The sequence below is a fragment of the Poecilia mexicana genome, unplaced genomic scaffold (genome assembly GCF_051168715.1).
Source record: "Poecilia mexicana isolate PSO_F unplaced genomic scaffold, ASM5116871v1 scaffold_8, whole genome shotgun sequence".
NCBI lineage: Eukaryota > Metazoa > Chordata > Actinopteri > Cyprinodontiformes > Poeciliidae > Poecilia > Poecilia mexicana.
In genome coordinates this window covers 19,521,608-19,538,934 of record NW_028263377.1, presented here as the reverse complement: position 1 = coordinate 19,538,934, position 17,327 = coordinate 19,521,608, and the positions used below count along the sequence as shown (strand labels likewise).

The 17,327-nt window shown below is 39.0% G+C and overlaps 4 protein-coding genes across 8 annotated transcripts; 2 read left to right on the top strand and 2 right to left on the bottom strand.

Annotated features, from left to right (window-relative positions):
* Positions 1-15: 15 nt before the first annotated feature.
* Positions 16-1,937, bottom strand: snrnp25 (small nuclear ribonucleoprotein 25). The gene is made up of 5 exons (XM_088007649.1): positions 1,584-1,937; positions 770-860; positions 551-656; positions 398-472; positions 16-292 (listed from the first exon to the last, which is right to left on the bottom strand). The coding sequence occupies exons 1-5, from the start codon at positions 1,791-1,793 to the stop codon at positions 235-237; spliced, it is 540 nt and encodes a 179-aa protein (XP_087863775.1). The 5' UTR covers positions 1,794-1,937; the 3' UTR covers positions 16-234.
* Positions 1,938-2,130: 193 nt separating this feature from the next.
* On the top strand, positions 2,131-4,091 carry polr3k (polymerase (RNA) III (DNA directed) polypeptide K). Its single transcript, XM_015013685.2, has 3 exons — positions 2,131-2,351; positions 2,457-2,544; positions 3,868-4,091. Exons 1-3 carry the CDS (start codon positions 2,241-2,243, stop codon positions 3,993-3,995), a joined length of 327 nt encoding a protein of 108 aa, XP_014869171.1. The 5' UTR covers positions 2,131-2,240; the 3' UTR covers positions 3,996-4,091.
* A 38-nt stretch (positions 4,092-4,129) lies between these two features.
* On the bottom strand, positions 4,130-8,892 carry cdip1 (cell death-inducing p53 target 1). 2 transcript variants are annotated; one of them, XM_015013682.2, is made up of 6 exons: positions 8,771-8,892; positions 7,585-7,730; positions 7,157-7,309; positions 6,742-6,801; positions 6,080-6,356; positions 4,130-5,628 (listed from the first exon to the last, which is right to left on the bottom strand). In XM_015013682.2, the coding sequence occupies exons 2-6, from the start codon at positions 7,658-7,660 to the stop codon at positions 5,517-5,519; spliced, it is 678 nt and encodes a 225-aa protein (XP_014869168.1). In that variant the 5' UTR covers positions 7,661-7,730; positions 8,771-8,892; the 3' UTR covers positions 4,130-5,516. The 2 variants fall into 2 exon arrangements, with proteins under 2 accessions (XP_014869168.1, XP_014869170.1); XM_015013684.2 differs by lacking the exon at positions 6,742-6,801.
* A 1,911-nt stretch (positions 8,893-10,803) lies between these two features.
* mgrn1b (mahogunin, ring finger 1b) lies at positions 10,804-17,194 on the top strand. Of its 4 annotated transcripts, none has more exons than XM_088007647.1 (17): positions 10,804-11,128; positions 11,751-11,869; positions 11,978-12,066; positions 12,140-12,286; positions 12,706-12,823; positions 12,926-12,992; positions 13,099-13,142; positions 13,227-13,274; positions 13,470-13,538; positions 13,629-13,788; positions 13,884-13,993; positions 14,068-14,282; positions 14,409-14,550; positions 14,639-14,684; positions 14,786-14,890; positions 15,259-15,304; positions 15,544-17,194. In XM_088007647.1, the coding sequence occupies exons 1-16, from the start codon at positions 11,041-11,043 to the stop codon at positions 15,297-15,299; spliced, it is 1,608 nt and encodes a 535-aa protein (XP_087863773.1). In that variant the 5' UTR covers positions 10,804-11,040; the 3' UTR covers positions 15,300-15,304; positions 15,544-17,194. The 4 variants fall into 4 exon arrangements, with proteins under 4 accessions (XP_087863773.1, XP_087863772.1, XP_014869160.2 ...); XM_015013674.2 differs by having other exon boundaries at positions 10,806-11,128; positions 14,439-14,550; XM_088007646.1 differs by lacking the exon at positions 15,259-15,304 and having other exon boundaries at positions 10,805-11,128.
* The last annotated feature ends 133 nt before the right edge of the window (positions 17,195-17,327 follow it).

Sequence of the window (17,327 nt, the reverse complement as noted above, 5' to 3'; positions counted from 1 at the left end):
TAGGCACAGACAAAGTAAAAATACTGAAACATTTTAATATTCACAAAGCACTTCCACATAAATCTTATTTATTGTAATTACATGTACATTACAACAGAGGCACATTTTAAAACCAACAGATACAAGACAAAGAAACATTAATATAATAAAAAAAAGGATTAAAACAAGATTTTAATTATTTTAAAGAAATTGGGACACTGCAGGAAATTGTGTTTATTCTCCAAACATGCTGCATCACTTCTTCCTGAGTCTCTTCATAAACGTCACTTCATCTCTGTTCCTGATCCCATAACTAAAGATAAACATTTCCAAAGCAGAGGAAAAAAAAAATATTCAGATGGTTTTGATGTTAAGATTTAGATGCATTAAGCACTAAGGTGAAAGTATAAACACTCACTCTTTGAGCCTCATTGTGTCATCTTCAAGTTTCTCGCCTTGAAATACAAGATGGTAGGTTCTCCAAACATATCTCCTGAGAAATAAAAGAGGAACAGCTGTAGCGTTATGAACAGATCTTCATTTATTTTCTTGCGTTTGTGAATGCTCCTACCAGCTTATATGTTTCACGCCTCCTTCTCGCTGCTGTTTCAACTCCATAAATCTGCAAATGGCCTTCTTCAGATCGAGGACTGTAGCATTCTGGACAACCACAATGGCTGTTTTCAACCAGACAGACAAATTATTGTCACTTATATGCAGTAACAACAAAAGCAGAAGAAGTGAAGTGAAAAGCAAAACGCAGATCACCAAAAATTAAACAAACACTGACGCATTATTTCACCATCCGCTTTTAAAACCTTCACAGTCATCGCCTGGCCATATTCCAAGGCAATCTGGGAATTCACCTCTTCCAGGGTCACCTAAAAAGTAGAGACAGTTTCTTTGATGAGCATTTAAAACCAAAAATTAAGGAGCCGTTTCTGACCTAAGGGTTTAAAGATATGCTTTTAGGTCTAAGAAAATGTTCAATTGGTTGTTCTTCAACTGTGAGAATCAACTTGTCTTCTTCATTTTTGGACAAAATTAGGGAAACAACACCCAATGGGGTACTGTTGCCAAGCAGCTCCATGTCAGAATGCCATTGTGTGCAACAATATCTAAACTAAAAGTAGGAAATTATATACAAGTAATATGTAAAATGAGACTCATTTTACATTGTCAAAAAATAAACCTTTAAGAATATTTCAGTTTATAATTCTATTAATAAAGAAGTTAGGGGGCGTGTTTTTACACAGCGCTGTTCAGCTAAAAAATTGGACAAGTCTTGAAGTGTTAATGAAACGCAAGTGCCTCTCGAATCCTTTGAAAGGCAATCTGACTCTTACATAAGCATCATTTTAAGTAATGAATGTAATCTATATGAGATGCAAATTTGAATAACATGGGGAGTCCAAAGGAGCTCGTTTTGCATGTGAATTGTTCATGTTTGAGTCAGTACAACTAGAAAAATACATGACAGGTAAGACTGATTTGGAAAGGCTTACATAAGAAGCCATCCTCTCGGAACGGCTTAGTTTACAGAAGTTAAAACTAAAACAAACAACTACAACAAATAAAAAAAAAATAAATCAATTACTGCCAACCTGTATTGGCAAATCACAGAGTAAAGGGTCCTGCACAAGTCGAGCCAGGCCCTCCTCGAAGATATCCAGGATCTCTGAATGCGGGAGAGCATCTTCATCTTCCTCCTCTGTCTCAGCAGTTGGTTCCTCGTCTTTCTCCTTTTTCACCTCCTCATCCTGAAGAACAATCCCCCTCTCACCTCCAGCGCTTAGACTCTCCTCCACCTCCATTAAAAGCTACTAAAACAAGACAGCAAACATGCGCAAGCCTGATTTTAACTGAACATAAAGGAAAACAATAAATTAAATATTATCTCACAAGAGCGAGTTATCTTCTCTATATGTGGAACGCGCAAAATATATATCCGGTGGGATCATGAGGCTCATCACACAAAGTTCCACTCAATAAATATAAAGCATATAAACTAAATAAAATTTGATTTTGCTATATTCAACTCCCTAAAAGTTACTGTAGGTCAAAAAGGATTATACAGTTTCAGTGTAGTTGTTTTTTGTTTTGTTTTGTTTTTAAAACAGGACATCGCTTTCTTCCTCGTGTTTCCTATCGACTAGTTTTATTTGTTGCACTTCCGCTATGAAACGCAGCAGACGGGTTGCTCCAAATGGTCTAAACTACTTAATTTCTCTTTAAATTGACTCATTTTGTGTCTTGTCAGCATGCTACTGTTTTGCCCCACCTGTGGGAATGTTTTAATCGTTGAAGAAGGACAAAGATGTTTGAGATTCGCTTGTAACACTTGTCCATATGTACACAACATCACCAGGAAGGTAACATAAAACGTTTTAACCCGCGTTGTGTGGGAATTGGTGTTGCTGTTTCTTCTCGTTTTACGATATTCTACGAGTTAAATGCCCCCTTTTGTACCTTCGCAGGTAAATAACAGAAAGTATCCCAAGCTAAAAGAGGTGGATGATGTCCTTGGTGGCGCTGCAGCGTGGGAGAACGTGGATTCAACTGCAGGTGACTAATCCCTCTCATTGTCTCAAACAAGTCTGTTCTGCATGTCGAAACTAAAATTGCGTTCAAATATATATAAATATAAAAACGCCACGGACTATAGTGCATTATTTTATCGCCTTGAGACGTTAGCATAATGTGAAGCCTATATTTCATACTTGAAATACAAGGTGACAACAACGCAACTTAAGATTTTTTTTTAGCTAAAATGTACTCTTTGATTACTATAAACAACCACATCAAATCAGTGTTAGATCGTTGTATTGCATTGTGTGAAAATTATTTTGTCATTTTACATTCGGTCAGCTGCTTGTTTCATGTGAAATGATCAGAATGAATGAGAGCCATTTTACCAAAACAACAAATACTCGGATCCTTAAGGTACACTGCCTGCATGTTTTAGATGTTCCTCTGCTTTAACACACCTCATTTACATGACTGCAGTACAGGAAACGCCCGTTAATCAGATGCGATGACACGTAAAAACACCTAAAACATGCAGAGCGGTGGACACCTTGAGGAACAGGGTTGGGGAAACACTGTAACTAGTAGACAAGATGGCGTTTAGACAGTTCTAGGTGTTTCACACCCATCATGTTTACAGACCTGCTTTGACTCACACTTGTTCACTGAAGAGATGTTCCTTCAGTGCTGATCTGCTTTTACACCCAGTGAAAGTCAAGCATTAAATTCTTACTTTAATGCTAGAATCACAACTTGACAGAACCAAAATTTATGCAAAGTTATGACTAATGTCAACAGTGTGCTTGTTTCTGTACATTGTTTACAATGGCTGTACACATTTAACTACTATGACACAAAACTGCAATGTCTTTCACAGTTTGATGATAAAATCATCATACAAAATATTGAATCTGATATTTTCTCCCCCCAATTACAAACTGCATTAAGTCAGCAGCACACAAGAGCCAGTTGCCCTGGTGATCATCATTCAGCTCTGTCGGTAGTTGGGTGAATGAGGATTGAGTGAGAGTTTTTAACTTTGATTTTATTTGCAACACTCAACCATGTGTCTCCTTGGTTCTCAGTTGAGTATCCAAATGCAGGCCTTATATGTTCACAACAAAAATTAGTTATCTTTTCTATAAATATGAAACTGGTGCTTTGCATTAAAGATACAGTATGGAGCATTTTTGGGGGGAATGTTTAAATTTCATTTAAATGGTTCTATAATCAAAACATACGCTTTTCTCTTATGTTGTGTATTTTAGAGTATCAGCCACACTGACTAAAGTGTGGAAATTAGGGAAAATGTGATTAAAGTTTTATTCTAGGCTGATAATTTGCATCTGTGTTTCTGCGCAGAAACGTGTCCAAAGTGTGAGCATCCCCGGGCTTATTTCATGCAGATCCAGACCAGATCAGCAGACGAGCCGATGACGACTTTCTACAAATGCTGCAATGCACAGTGTGGACATAGATGGAGAGATTGACAGCTGTGTATTGCAGAAAGTTCAAATTATTTTCAGATTCCGCTTTGTCTTTCGAAAAATTACCTTTCCCCAAAAATAAATGTAATTTATGCAACAGTCACTTGTCAGACATCATGTATCTTCAAGATAAGAGATTTCTTTATGACTTTTATTGATAAAATATTACCTGTGTACAACAGTTAAGTAAACTGTCTTACATTGTTGTACATTATCACAGACATTATAGCAATGCAGTTTTCACAATAAGAACATTTTGTTGCAATCTTTCAGCTCAAAGGTTTTACACTGATTTGTCAGTCAAAAAAAAAGTCAGTTGCACATTTAGTCAGGGAGCTAATCAGGAGAATAACTTTTTTAAAGTAAAAATCAAGCAGATGAACTCTTGATAGGCATTAGTGAACAAAGGATTGGGCATGCAGTGATGGTACACTGATCATTTACTGGCAGCAGACAATTCAGTGGAAGTTGATTTGCAATATTTTTAATCTTAATCGAAGCTTAAAAGTATGTCATCTAACATGCATCTGAGCAATGCACCTAGTCTTAAAGAACATGAGCCATTGTTGAATTTGCTCAAATTTTTTCTTACAATGTTCTATTTTGGGTTATATTGAATCTACAATCTGTAGAAGTGCATCCTGCCAACATGAAGTCATTTACTAAGATGTCATGCAGTTTGTTTTTTTAAATCAGAGACAAAAACACATCTGCCACCTTCAATATGTTTTCAATTAGTGCACATACAGTCAGATTCACTCAGTTAAAAGCCCAATAATATTTTTCATTACATTTTCACAACAAAAGGGTTAGCAGTGGAGTTTAAAATAAAGTGCAAATGTTAAGTTTATTAAAACGAAACACAAAATGGACAGAGAGCTGGTAACAGAAAAGCAGCAAGTCACTGAACATTGAGTGACTAAACAAAAATAAATATAGCATGTAATATAAATATCCGTTTAAATTTATAATTGGGTCTCGTTAAATCAGTGGAAACAAGACAAATATACATGAGGAAAATATGATATACAGACAAAATTGGGTTAGTTAACATAAATGTTGGGAAATATTTTAAGATGAGACCAAAAAAAAAAAAAAACACCAACTCAGACTGGGTAGCATTAACATAAGAATTCAAACGAAATAAGCAATTTCACAGCTTTTGCTAAATGAGGCTAACTCAATTTTTTTTTCTTCTCCATGCATAAGATAAAAAAATGTCTGTAGGCTTACAGCAGTCTGTGTGCGACTGCAGCCTTTTATTTCATGGTTCTTTTAACGCCCTTTGTCAGTTCAGAGGTTTTGTACATTTTAAATCCTTGTTTAAACATTTTAGAAGAATGTGGAAGGTATATACAGCAATTATCCTGTGGGTTTATGAGACAACTTTATTTACTATAAGAAGGGGACAACACTATGCAAAAATGGGGCGAAGGGTGGAGGCTGCTGTCATTACCAGCAGGGGGAGCTGAGAGTTTTGAGTGTGTGCACATACATGGCTCTGTGGCGAAACACTGTCGGTGGTTAGCAGATGCGCTTGTATGTGTAGATGTAGCCCTTACAGTTAGGACAGGTGTGTGTCACATCCTTGAGGTCATCAATCAGGCAGGGAATCAAGCAGCAGCCAAGGTCACACCTGGGAGCAAAGGAGAAGAAAAGAATATAACAATCAAACACCTGCAGACAAGTTTAATCAGGATCCCCATTCGTGACTGAAACGATGAAGAGGATATTTCAGTTCAGTAAAAACATGAAAAGAATCAGCACTGGTCTCCACATTTTTAGAGATTCCAAGAAAAGAGTAGTAAAAGAGCTTCTGATGTAACTGCAAGGAGCCAAATGGAAGATTGCGGAAATACGCTCCACATCTGCGCAACAGATGAGACGTTTGCAAACTAAATATTTTGTGTGATACTCTTTAAACCCACTGCTTTCATTCCCCCTCCCCCACTGTAAATATGTTCACATTTCTCATAACAGTTTGAGTTAAATTACTACTTAAGATTAAACTTTACTTTTAAACTGTGGCTGAAACAGGTTATCAATGTCATAACTCTTTCATCCACTAGTTAACACTTTGAACTTACCCTACAAAGAAACAGAAGAGGCAGAAGAGTGTGTTCATGAGCCCGACATCATGAGAGATGCGGGTGATGATGGCCTGCTGACAGTGCGGACACACGGTCTGCACCGGCGACGTCTGGAACATTTCACCCTGCAGTACCGTCACAGTGGTGGCTGCACCCGGAGGAGCCAGGACGGTCGCCGTGTGACTTCCCACGTGGACAAAGTGACCGGGGCCCGGACCCATCTGTCCCGGAACTGGCTGACCAAAGTGACCTGGTGGTGGTGGGTATGGCCCACCTGCAGAAAAAGAATCAATTAAAGCGTTAAAAGAAAAAAAAAAACAACTTAAGTATGGACTGGTCTAACCTTGTAGAGGAAACGGAAATTATATTCAGGGAAAGAATTTGATGATGCTTTTGGGTGATGTGGTTACATATTATTGTGTGAATAAAATAAATCTGAGGCCAGTGACGACACCAACAGAAAAATATGGATACACAAAGAAACTTTACAGAGGTTCAAAATAAAAATAAAAGGCAAAATGGATAACCACTGATGTTTTTTAAAGGCTGAGCCAAAAAAAAAAAGCGTAAACACCTCCACTGACAGTTTTTCACCCAAATACACACAAGGACGGTATGATGATCAGTATTTACTGATATTAGCGGAAAGGCTGCTGCACCTTGCATTGGTGGAGGCATTGGATGAGCAAAGTGACCTGGAGGTGGTGGGTAGGCCATACCTGCAAAGATTGCATTCAGGAATAAAAGTATTAACATAAAAAAACTGATTGGAAGGATCATGGAGAACACAAAAACAAAACAAACAAACAAACAAACAAACAAACAAAAATTAACTTAAAGTAGGAATATGATGAATTTATGAGTCGTGTGAAATGCTGTGGTTACACAACTGATTCTGCCAGTAAAATGAAACTGAAGTCACACCTAAACATGACTGGATTCTGACATACTCCAGAGACACTAAATATGTGAAGTCAGAATTTCCAGGGGAGTCTGGTGCTAGACTGAATGATTAAAAGAAGCAGAAACACAGAAACAAGAAGTTTATTGATATTTCAGGTCAAAATGTGGCACCTTGCATTGGTGGAGGCATAGGCATGGGCATGGGCATGGGCCCTTCTCCTGGAACATGTGGCGGTAGGAAGCCTGGCTGTGGACCTTCATAGGGGGGAGGGCCATAATCGGGAAGTAGGGGCTGTCCTTGTGGCTGAGTAGTTCTTACTGTATCTAAAATATACACAAAATAAAATATCTGATCAACAAAAGTCAAGTGGATACGTCACAGAGTACAGATCAGAGAAGTATTCAAAGATATTTCATATTACACAGAATTGAAAATTAATACCAAACCCTTACAACAACCAGTGTTTAAACATTGTTTGTGTATATCCAAAACAGAGCAAAGTAAAGGATCACTCGCTAGAACTTATTATTTCACGCAGAGAACTAAACTACAGTGCTCATCAACATTCAGCACACTCTTGCAACTTTCCCTTCATTACCAGGTTGTCCATTCTTTTCCTCAATGAGGGGGGCACTGGGACCTCCAGGGTACGGAGGGGGAGGGTCACTGGACATACTGGCCAGAGATCTGGGCTCACAGATGGCTCGGCTACGTTGATCAAAGCTGCGTGGGTCGGGTTTACCGCTGAGGAATAAAACATGAAATCTTTTATCTCAAGTTTCACCAGAAAGTACTTGTCTCTCTCAAGCTAAATAATATATATCCAGGGGTTAAGTGTAGGCCTGTCACAATTTGCAGCAGCACATGTGTGGAAGAAACTCCGTCACAAGTCATTGGTTAGTTCTGTGTGCCTTTTACATGTAAAATAAAATAAATATTGTGGATAAATTAATGCCAACTGACAACTGTTAAACCAAATATTTAACATGAGTGCAAATTTCTCACTATAAAGTAACAGTTACAGAAGGATTATATGCTACTGTTCATACACTTAAGGTTGGAGAACAACACAGCTGTTGAACTGTCCTCAAACATCAGAATCCGTATAAAAATAATCCACTTTGACAAAGTTGTTTGTTTATTTCGGTATGTTTACACCATTATTATTAATTATTTATTATTATCATTATGCGCATATTATTAAAAATAAATGTCTGTATAATTAAAATACCTTACTTAGCAAGACCTTTATTAGTTTCAAGAAACAAACTAAATAGTATCGTAAAATCAAAATGTAGGCTGTTCGGAGATAATCCTGGTCAAAGCTACTTGCAACACCACGAATAACTAGTTACATAATATATAAAAGCGGAAGTCCGCACTGATTTAACATTAAGGTGGATAATTTAGTCAAAACAAATTGGTTACATCTTTGTCGGTTAACATACATGCTAGCTAACAAGAACATCGCTTTCAGAGGCTAAACGTCTGGTTAAAAACATGTTTATTTCAGGTTCCTTCATACGAATGTGAAAGGACTGACGGGGTGTGTTAGTGGTCAGCCGCTAAAGCAACTTCAAGACGTCGCCGCGTTTTAACTGTGAACCCAATCGTTGAAAGCTAGCTGTCGTTAGCTACAAGGCTAGCTAGCGTCGCCATTCTAGATATAGAAACTAAACGCCGAAGATGTGAGAATAAAAACTGACTTGGAAAACAAGTAGAGAGAATTGTTTTCTTCGGTCGCTGCATACGAGGAGATAGGAACAAGTTGGAAAGGTCATTACCTTATTCTAGGAAGAACAGCACCGAACCGTGTTGTAGCTGAAGTTGTTTGACGTTAGCTGTTTCGACATCCGTTGAGACGGATTTACACTGACGTCATTAATCATGATGTACATCGGTGTTTTGGTGTATTTTGATGCCCTGTCAAAAAGGCAAATAAGGTATTTTCCCTGCACCCTTGAAAGCCTTTGCAAAGTACGGGTATTTGTTTTTACTGTGGTCTAGAAAAAAGAAGACACAGTAGTGAAAAAAGTTTATTTGTTCTAAAATGAAGCAATTAAACAGTGTTTAATAAAATGACGAATTTAATCTAAAGCATCACAATTTAAAAGGTTGAATTATATCGTGAAATACTTAACATTAACAATTTACTCAAAAGAATCAAGAAAAAATATGCTCTTCCTGAAATATTAAGAAAAAAAATTATAATTGTATCTATAAAATCCAATTAGATAAATGTTTTATATGCAATATTTGGTGCAGATGTCCCTTTTATATTTGTACATTTCATAATGGACTGCTAACCATCATAAAATTGAGAAATGTAAAATGTCAAAGAATTGTCTAAAAAATATATGTTGTTTAGAATTCCAATTTTTACAAAACTTTGACGTTTATTATCTGACATTTATTATTATCATTTCCTTTCTATTATAAATCTAATACGTAAAACATAAGCTTTAATACAAATAATTAAAATAGCAAGGACAGACACTGTTTGCCAGAAGATTCTAGGCAGAGTGAAGCCAGCGTTAGAGCCCTCTAGTGGTATTCCATGGGAACCGCAATATCAAATCAGCTATTGCAAATCTAAATAAATAAATAAATGATCTTGAAACAGAACCATTGTATTGACGAAATTGACAACAGCAAATCACTTGTGTTGAGTTTTTGACTTTACAACAGTCCCTCATACAGGGCATACATGTAGCAACAGTGGAGAGGAAGAACTCCCCTCTAACAGGAGCAACCCAACAGCAGAAGAACCGGGCTCAGTAGCAGCCATGTGGCAGGACCAACTGGAGCTGAGAGAAGACAGAGGAGAGATGCGACAACAGGTCAACTGATCAGGAGAACTTTCCATGTTCATGGAAATGAAAAGGAGAGGGAGAACGGTTAGGTGATGGCAGCATCATGTCAGCCAATGCCCTTTTTCAGGAAGCAACCACAGCTAATCGACACCAGACCAGATGTACCTTGGAGAGAAAAATAACTGAGAAAACAAAAAGCTCAGTTTCTAAACTTTTTAGTTAGAAAAGGTTTCGTTTCCAACTAAAGTCATTGTTTAGTTAGAAACACCAGAGCGCCACCTTCTGGCCTTATCGTGGTAGAGGCGTTTGAGTGTCCCAGTGATCCTAAGAGCCGTCAGAGGCTTCATTCCTCTATTTGGGTCGGGTCTGCCGGGACAATAAAGAAACCCGTAAAATAACAGATTAATTACTTGTGTGCTAAATAAAGCATGTTGGTAGCGATATTATGTGAGCTATTGAAGCTGTGTAATAGCGGTGTAGGATATGCTTAATATACACTATCATTTCGGGTGTACAGTGATTGTATTTGTAGATGTCTGTGTTTTATTTACTTTCATTAAAAACATGTTTCACCCGTCTGATACTATTTCATTCTTACAAACACCTCTGTATTTAAAATATTTTTTTTAAAAGGTAGGCTATTCACATAAAAAGATTTGGGCAAACATCTGCGATAGCTTTTTTTAAATGGATAGGATATTCTTATGAAGGAAGTGATATTTTTGAGGTTTTGTCGTGTATTTAAATTGTTCCAGTGCTATGCTAAGCATAACTCCTAAACTTCCACTTCAGACTCGTCACTCAAAGAATTTTATCCAATGATAAGATTATAGTTTTCGGTTTGTAAAAATTAAGGTAGAAGTTTTAGACGCTAGTACCGACAGATAGACGTCTATCCGTGGTACGGTAGGAAAACCTGACGAGGTAGCACAGATAGCCAGAACACCGGCTGGTCCCTTGTAACAAAGCGAACGCCCTCTTTTCCTGAACTAGCAGCCAATCAGCTCTAGTGCCTACTACGTCGTTACGTCGGTAGCAACAACAACAGCTCGCCCTTAGCTTTTTTTTCATTTTGTCAATTCCGTCACCAACAAAACACATCGTGAAAAATGCCGAATTGACGACAGTTTTTCCTTTTGGTGGATGTTTTATTCGTCTGGACACCTGTCTTGGTTCGAACCATAGCTAATCAGAGCTGCCGTCGTGCCGTTAGCTAGCAGCTAACTGTAGCTAAGAGGAAGATGGGGTCCATCCTGAGTCGTAGGATTGCTGGTGTTGAAGACATCGATATCCAGGCAAATTCGGCCTATCGATTTCCCCCGAAATCTGGTAATTGATTTGCAGTTTCTCTTTAGTAAACAACTTTTTTTCTTTTTGGTAAAGAAACTGGATACATTTTCTGATACCTCGGTTTCGTAGCGTCTTTTACACGGTTGATTCCCAGCTATATAGATACATAACGACAGTTTTTTTTTATATTGGACGTGTCATCCTGGAAACAAGTTAATGTTTTCTGACACGATATCACGTGTTGAAAATAAATGACCGAGGTGTGTTACGGTAAAACCACTTGGTCTACAATAAAGCCGTCAGATCACGTTGTAATGATTACATCTATTATTATATGTGCCATAACTTGACCTAAAATAACTAAACAAATACAAATTATCCTGTTAAAACCAAGAGGACTCAGTATTTTGATGTTAAATTTAACAAACTTCTTAAAATTGTTTAACATTTTTATTTTCTGAATGAAATCATAAGCTGCCGTTTTAAATAGCTGTTTTGTGTACAGGTACGACAAAGTTAAATATTGTCCTCTTTTTACTGTGCCTCCACCTGTGCAGTAACTATCAGAATTTATGAGCCTCTATATCCTGTTAAGAACAATGCTTTCATTTCATATTGGCAGTAATTTAGTTACTTATCAGTTTTTCTCTCTCTGCTCCAGGGAATTACTTCGCCAGCCATTTCTTCATGGGAGGAGAGAAATTTGATACTCCACATCCAGAGGGATACCTCTTTGGGGAAAACATGGACCTGAATTTTCTTGGAAATAGGCCAGTGCAGGTAAAGTCTCACATTTGTTTAAATCTGATTTCAGGATTGTGTCTTTATAAGACTTTAGCAGTAGTCAGTGATTCTATTTGAATGTTAATTTTACGGTAATTTTTCTAGTTTCCATATGTGACACCTGCACCCCATGAACCAGTGAAAACCTTGAGGAGTCTGGTTAACATACGGAAGGACTCTCTCCGTTTAGTGAGGTAAGAGTCCCAACATGAGAAAGTTTCAGGGCACAGATTTTCTGTTAACGAACGTCAAACCACTCGCTTCTAGGTACAAAGACGACTCGGACACTTTGGTGGAGGATGGCGGGAAACCCAAGGTCCAGTACGGCGTGGAGTTTACCTTTGATGCTGATGCCAGGGTCGCCATAACGCTCTACTGCCAGGCGTTTGAGGAGTTCTCCAACGGGATGGCGATGTAGGAATTAGATCTTGTCACTTTTAATTCACAGAACATTGTCTAAAACTAACAGCAAGAACCCTGAAAAAAATGTTTTGACTATTCATTTATGATGGTGTCAAATTCTACCTAACAGCATTTATACATTTATTCATATAGGTGGATTTTTATAAAGATGCAAATTACAGTTTGCATTAAAGTCTTTGAGGAAACCTAAGATCAGATATTTCTGACACGTGTTTTTCTTTTGTGTGGTGACATTTTTTGAAGTTACTAATTAAAGTCTCGGTTTGACATTTCCACACTGACGTAATCTTTGAAAACAACATGAATTTAAAAAGAAGTCATTGTTGTCTTTTCTTAGCATGGGTTGAACATGATGGGCTGGGGGTGTTTACTCTGAAAAGACATTTTATGAAGTGGTGTTGTGTGTACAGGTACAGCCCAAAGGATCCAACCTTGGTCTCAGAGACGGTGCACTACAAGCGTGGGGTGAGCCAGCAGTTCTCCATGCCGTCCTTCAAAATCGATTTCAGCGAGTGGAAAGAGGAAGATGTAGGTTTGGAGTTTGCGACAAGATCCCACTTCACATAAAGATGTTTCTTCTTTAACGTGTCAACTGCTTTCAGTTAACGTGTGGAAAATGTCGCTTTGCAGCTGAACTTTGATTTGGACCGAGGAGTGTTTCCCATGGTAATCCAAGCTGTGGTCGATGAAGGGGACGGTGGGTCATCGAGGTTTATGTAAAGCCTCGTGAAGCTAATCTGTTCTGTTCTATCAACACCAAACGTTTTAGCTGCTAATGACTCCTCATTCGGTTATCTTTCTAGATTGTCTTGGACATGCTCATGTGCTTTTGGCAGCATTTGAAAGAGTAGGTGTAAAACAAAAAAAAAACATATGAGAAAAGTGAACGGAGCTTTCATGTGAGCTAAAAGGTTTTTTTTTTGTCTTGCAGCACGTTGACGGCAGTTTCTCCGTCAAGCCTCTGAAGCAGAAGCAAATCGTACGTTTAACATTATTATATTTACTTTAATACGTTAGAATACTATTGAAAAGTTAGCTTAAATGATTAAAAAAACCCAAACTCTGTTTCTCAGAACATTTTTATTCCAGTTATTGAGATGTTTAAGGCAGCGAATCCTTTGTGGGATGTCTCTGTAGCCAGAACAGTCAGATTCCTTCTGTTGGTGTTATCTAGGTGGACCGTGTCAGCTACCTCCTCCAGGAAATCTACGGGATCGAGAACAAAAACAACCAAGAGACCAAGGTATCTCATAGTAACATTTTTGCGTGCGGTAACAAGGATGCTCAGAAACCTCCGCTTTGTTTGGTCACTTTCTCCTTTCTTTTCTCTCAGCCGTCTGACGATGAGAACAGCGACAACAGCAACGAGTGCGTCGTCTGTCTGTCCGACCTGAGAGACACACTCATCCTGCCCTGCAGACACCTGTGTCTCTGCAACTCCTGCGCAGACACCCTGCGCTATCAGGCCAACAACTGTCCCATCTGCAGGCTGCGTAGGAGGCGCTACTTTTTTAAACCAGATCAGCGTGTGTTTAATAAGGCCCAGTAATTTCTAATTAGTGTTTTTTTTTTTTTAACATTTTCTCAGCCTTTAGAGCCTTGCTGCAGATAAGAGCCGTGAGGAAGAAACCTGGAGCTCTCTCTCCTGTGTCCTTCAGTCCTGTTCTGGCTCAAACTATGGACCATGATGAGCACTCAGTAGGTGTTGTTTATTTTTCTTTTTATTCTTTGACCAGGACCTCCCTCTTTAACCGTCTGTGACCGTGTCGCAGAGCTCCGACTCGGTCCCGCCTGGTTTCGAACCCATTTCCCTGCTGGAGGCGCTGAACGGCCTGCGGTCGGTGTCTCCCCCCATCCCCTCTGCGCCGCTGTATGACGAAATCAACTTCTCTGGGAGTCTGGGAGGAGACAGCCGGCAGCTGAGCTCTCCGGAGCATTTAAGCGACGGAAGTCTTCAGAAAGGAAAAGTCAGCAAGTCACCTGACAGGTAATGCTGCTGCGCCAACGTCCTCAGGCACAAAACTCGGCCTTCGATCAAGATAGAAAATGGTTTTATGCTTTCACTCCTCAAAGGAAAGTGTAATCATGCAACTAAAGTGTTTTATTTCATTAGGCCTTGGTCTAATGATCATCTTTCTTCCAGCACCCTGAGATCGCCATCCTCTCCCATCCAGGAGGAGGATGAAGAGAAGCTGTCTGAGATGTCTGATGCGCAGCCACACACACTTCTCTCCAGCAGCCCCGCTCCCACAGATGTAATATGCCTCAGTTATTTTTTTTTATATATTATTATTTTGAATTTTATCTGTACTTTACACCCACTCTTGTCTCCTTTTCTTCCAGGCTACAGCCACCGAAGATGTGGCAGAATCCCTTTCTCCAGACGACGGTTAGTTGTTTTTGTTTTTTTTTTTTTTCCTTGTTTTTGCATCTGGCCGTCAGCAAAGAGAGACACCGTAGCATGTTTGACATTGTCTGTGTGTGATCCAGATGACAGAATGCCGCCTGGAGGAGACATCCTGCAGGACTGCAGCAGCGAGCACTGCAGCTTGACCAAAGCAGAAAGCGACCCAGCGGGGGATCTGTCTTTGCCTGGTGAGAAATCTTCTGTGGAGCGGGAAGATTTTTATTTTTTATTTTATTAATTGGTTGAGAAATGAAAGGGATTTCATTTTTTAAAACGATTTTCAAATATGCTTGACAAAAGCGTACTCCGATGGGACTTCTGAGAAAATCAGAGTGCCGTCATTAAAACACAATCTCCTGCATCTTGCTCACTTTTTACTCTGTAAGGCTTTACCTTTTTTATTCTGGTTCCCCAGATCAGGATCTTAAACTAAACACTTTGTGTTCTCTATGTGCTTTGCATCTAACCTGTGTGCTCTCACCTCTGCATGTTTCCTAACACTCCTCTTCTATTTCCTACCATCCTACCTCTGTGTTTCTCCTCACCCCCTTTGCAGCTCTAGGTCCTGATTCCTGCTCCATTGGTATGGAGGAATAAACGCGGTATGTCAGCTTTCCTGTCTGCTATGCTTCTGGTTGTACTGGGGGTCGAGGGAGGCTTCACCTATTCCCACCAAATGTGGTTCTCTGCGATTACATTCACTGACGTCTATTGTAGCTAGAAAAATATGTCGGATTTGCTGCTGTAAACATGTTTTAAACGCGGTTTGTTGTGCTTCGCTGCATCTTATGAAAGTCTCAACGAGATTTTGCTTTCAACTTTTCCACGTCTTCCGTCGCAGGTTCGTCAGACTCGACGGAAAGCCTCAAGAGTCAGAGCACAAACTGCTCCAGCCAGCCTCTCCTGTGTCCCACAAGCAGCCTTCATATGGAAGACGAACATTTCAACTGACTCCGACTCGGCTCCGCCTCACTACAACGATCCCGTCCCTTCGTCGCTTTCACACAGGGCCTCCAAAATGCCCCCACCGCCCAGCTCTGAGCTTCTGTTTTAATGATTGTTGATATGAGGCTTTAAAGAAAATGGGAGGATTACAACGGACCGTTCATTCCATCGACTCGAAGGAGAATACCGAGAGCCGAGTTGAAGGTGTTTTTGCTCTCGTTTTCAATGACTGGTATATTTCAGTTTTCATGTTTTAAAAAAAACAAAACATTTTATTAACATCAATAGTGTTCAGCTGTGTGTGTCTTGGACAGAGTTGTGATTTTTGTAATGTAGATTTCCACTACCTTTCTCGGTGGTGCTTTCAAGCACAGTTAGCCACAAGCTAACCATCCTAACACTAATTTGAGAAGAAGCTCTAAATGCAGTTTGTATTAATGTTTTAGAACGATCAGAAACACAGAACATTATTGATCCAAGATTATTTAATTTGTCGGGAAAGCTGTACTTTTTTTTTCTCCGTTTCTGATTGTTTTTTTGCACTCCAACAAAATAGTTTATCCATTCCTTTTAGAGAAAGAATATGATGAAGTTATTTTTTTTGTTGTATTTCACCCTAAGCATGTGGTTTACATTTCAGATAATGTGATACAATTAAGAATTATGTGTACTTCAAAATCTATTCTTGCTTATTATATATGTATAAAATATAATATTTAAAGTACAAAAATAGATTCTGGTAAAATGCACATTATTTAAATGGCTACAGGCTAATCCAGACGTAGTTAAAGCCTCGAACAAACAGCCACATAGCAAGGCAAGTTTACCCGCCATTGATATGGCTGATAGCTGTACAGTCTTTTTGTGGCAACCCAAGTGTTAGCTTACGATGTCGCTGCAGAACAAGGAGTCACGTGTTGGTGTGGCAGCAGCAGCAGCAGCTTTAGTTTCCTTGGTCCAGTACGTGTAGCATCATGCGTTTTAGATCTATGTGCCTTGAATTAATATGGCTGCCTGCTTCTTGCAACATTCTTACAAATGCTACAATATACAACGGCTCCACTGCACAGACAGGTTTTAGGACGCTAATGTACAGAACCTTTCATTTCTCTTTCAAACTTCATGCAACAGGAAAAAAAAGTTATTGTCATTAAGTAATCTTAAGTTGAATTGTTGCTTTTCTTTGTGATATCCAAGTATTAATTATGCATTTATTATAAGTACTTAGGTCTGAGTATGTTTGTGTGTGTTGCCAGGAGGAGCACATCTATGAAATGTCTGCATTTTATTAATTGGGCTTGCATTTGCATGTGAATTAGTAGATGCTCTCACCTCACGCTGCTCTTGACTGTTTCTTTTGTCGTTTTATCCTCTTCTGTGCCATTTCAACTTGACACTGTGCCTTCCTGTTCTGACCACTGTTGCCCTGGTATCCAGGATAACCCCACATTAGGTGGTGTTTGGCTCTATGTAAAATCCTGTACCCGTCTCTGTGTGTGTATAGCGGCATGTGTATAACAATAAAGAACAAAGGTTCAATACCAAAACACAGGCAGATGTTTTCTGTGTCTCCACATCATTTTTATTTGTTAAGATTACACAAGTTGGTTGCTTTAAACCTATAAAAAAAGGAAGTACCAAACATTCATACAGGCACAGCTTCCTCTTGATTTTATTCAG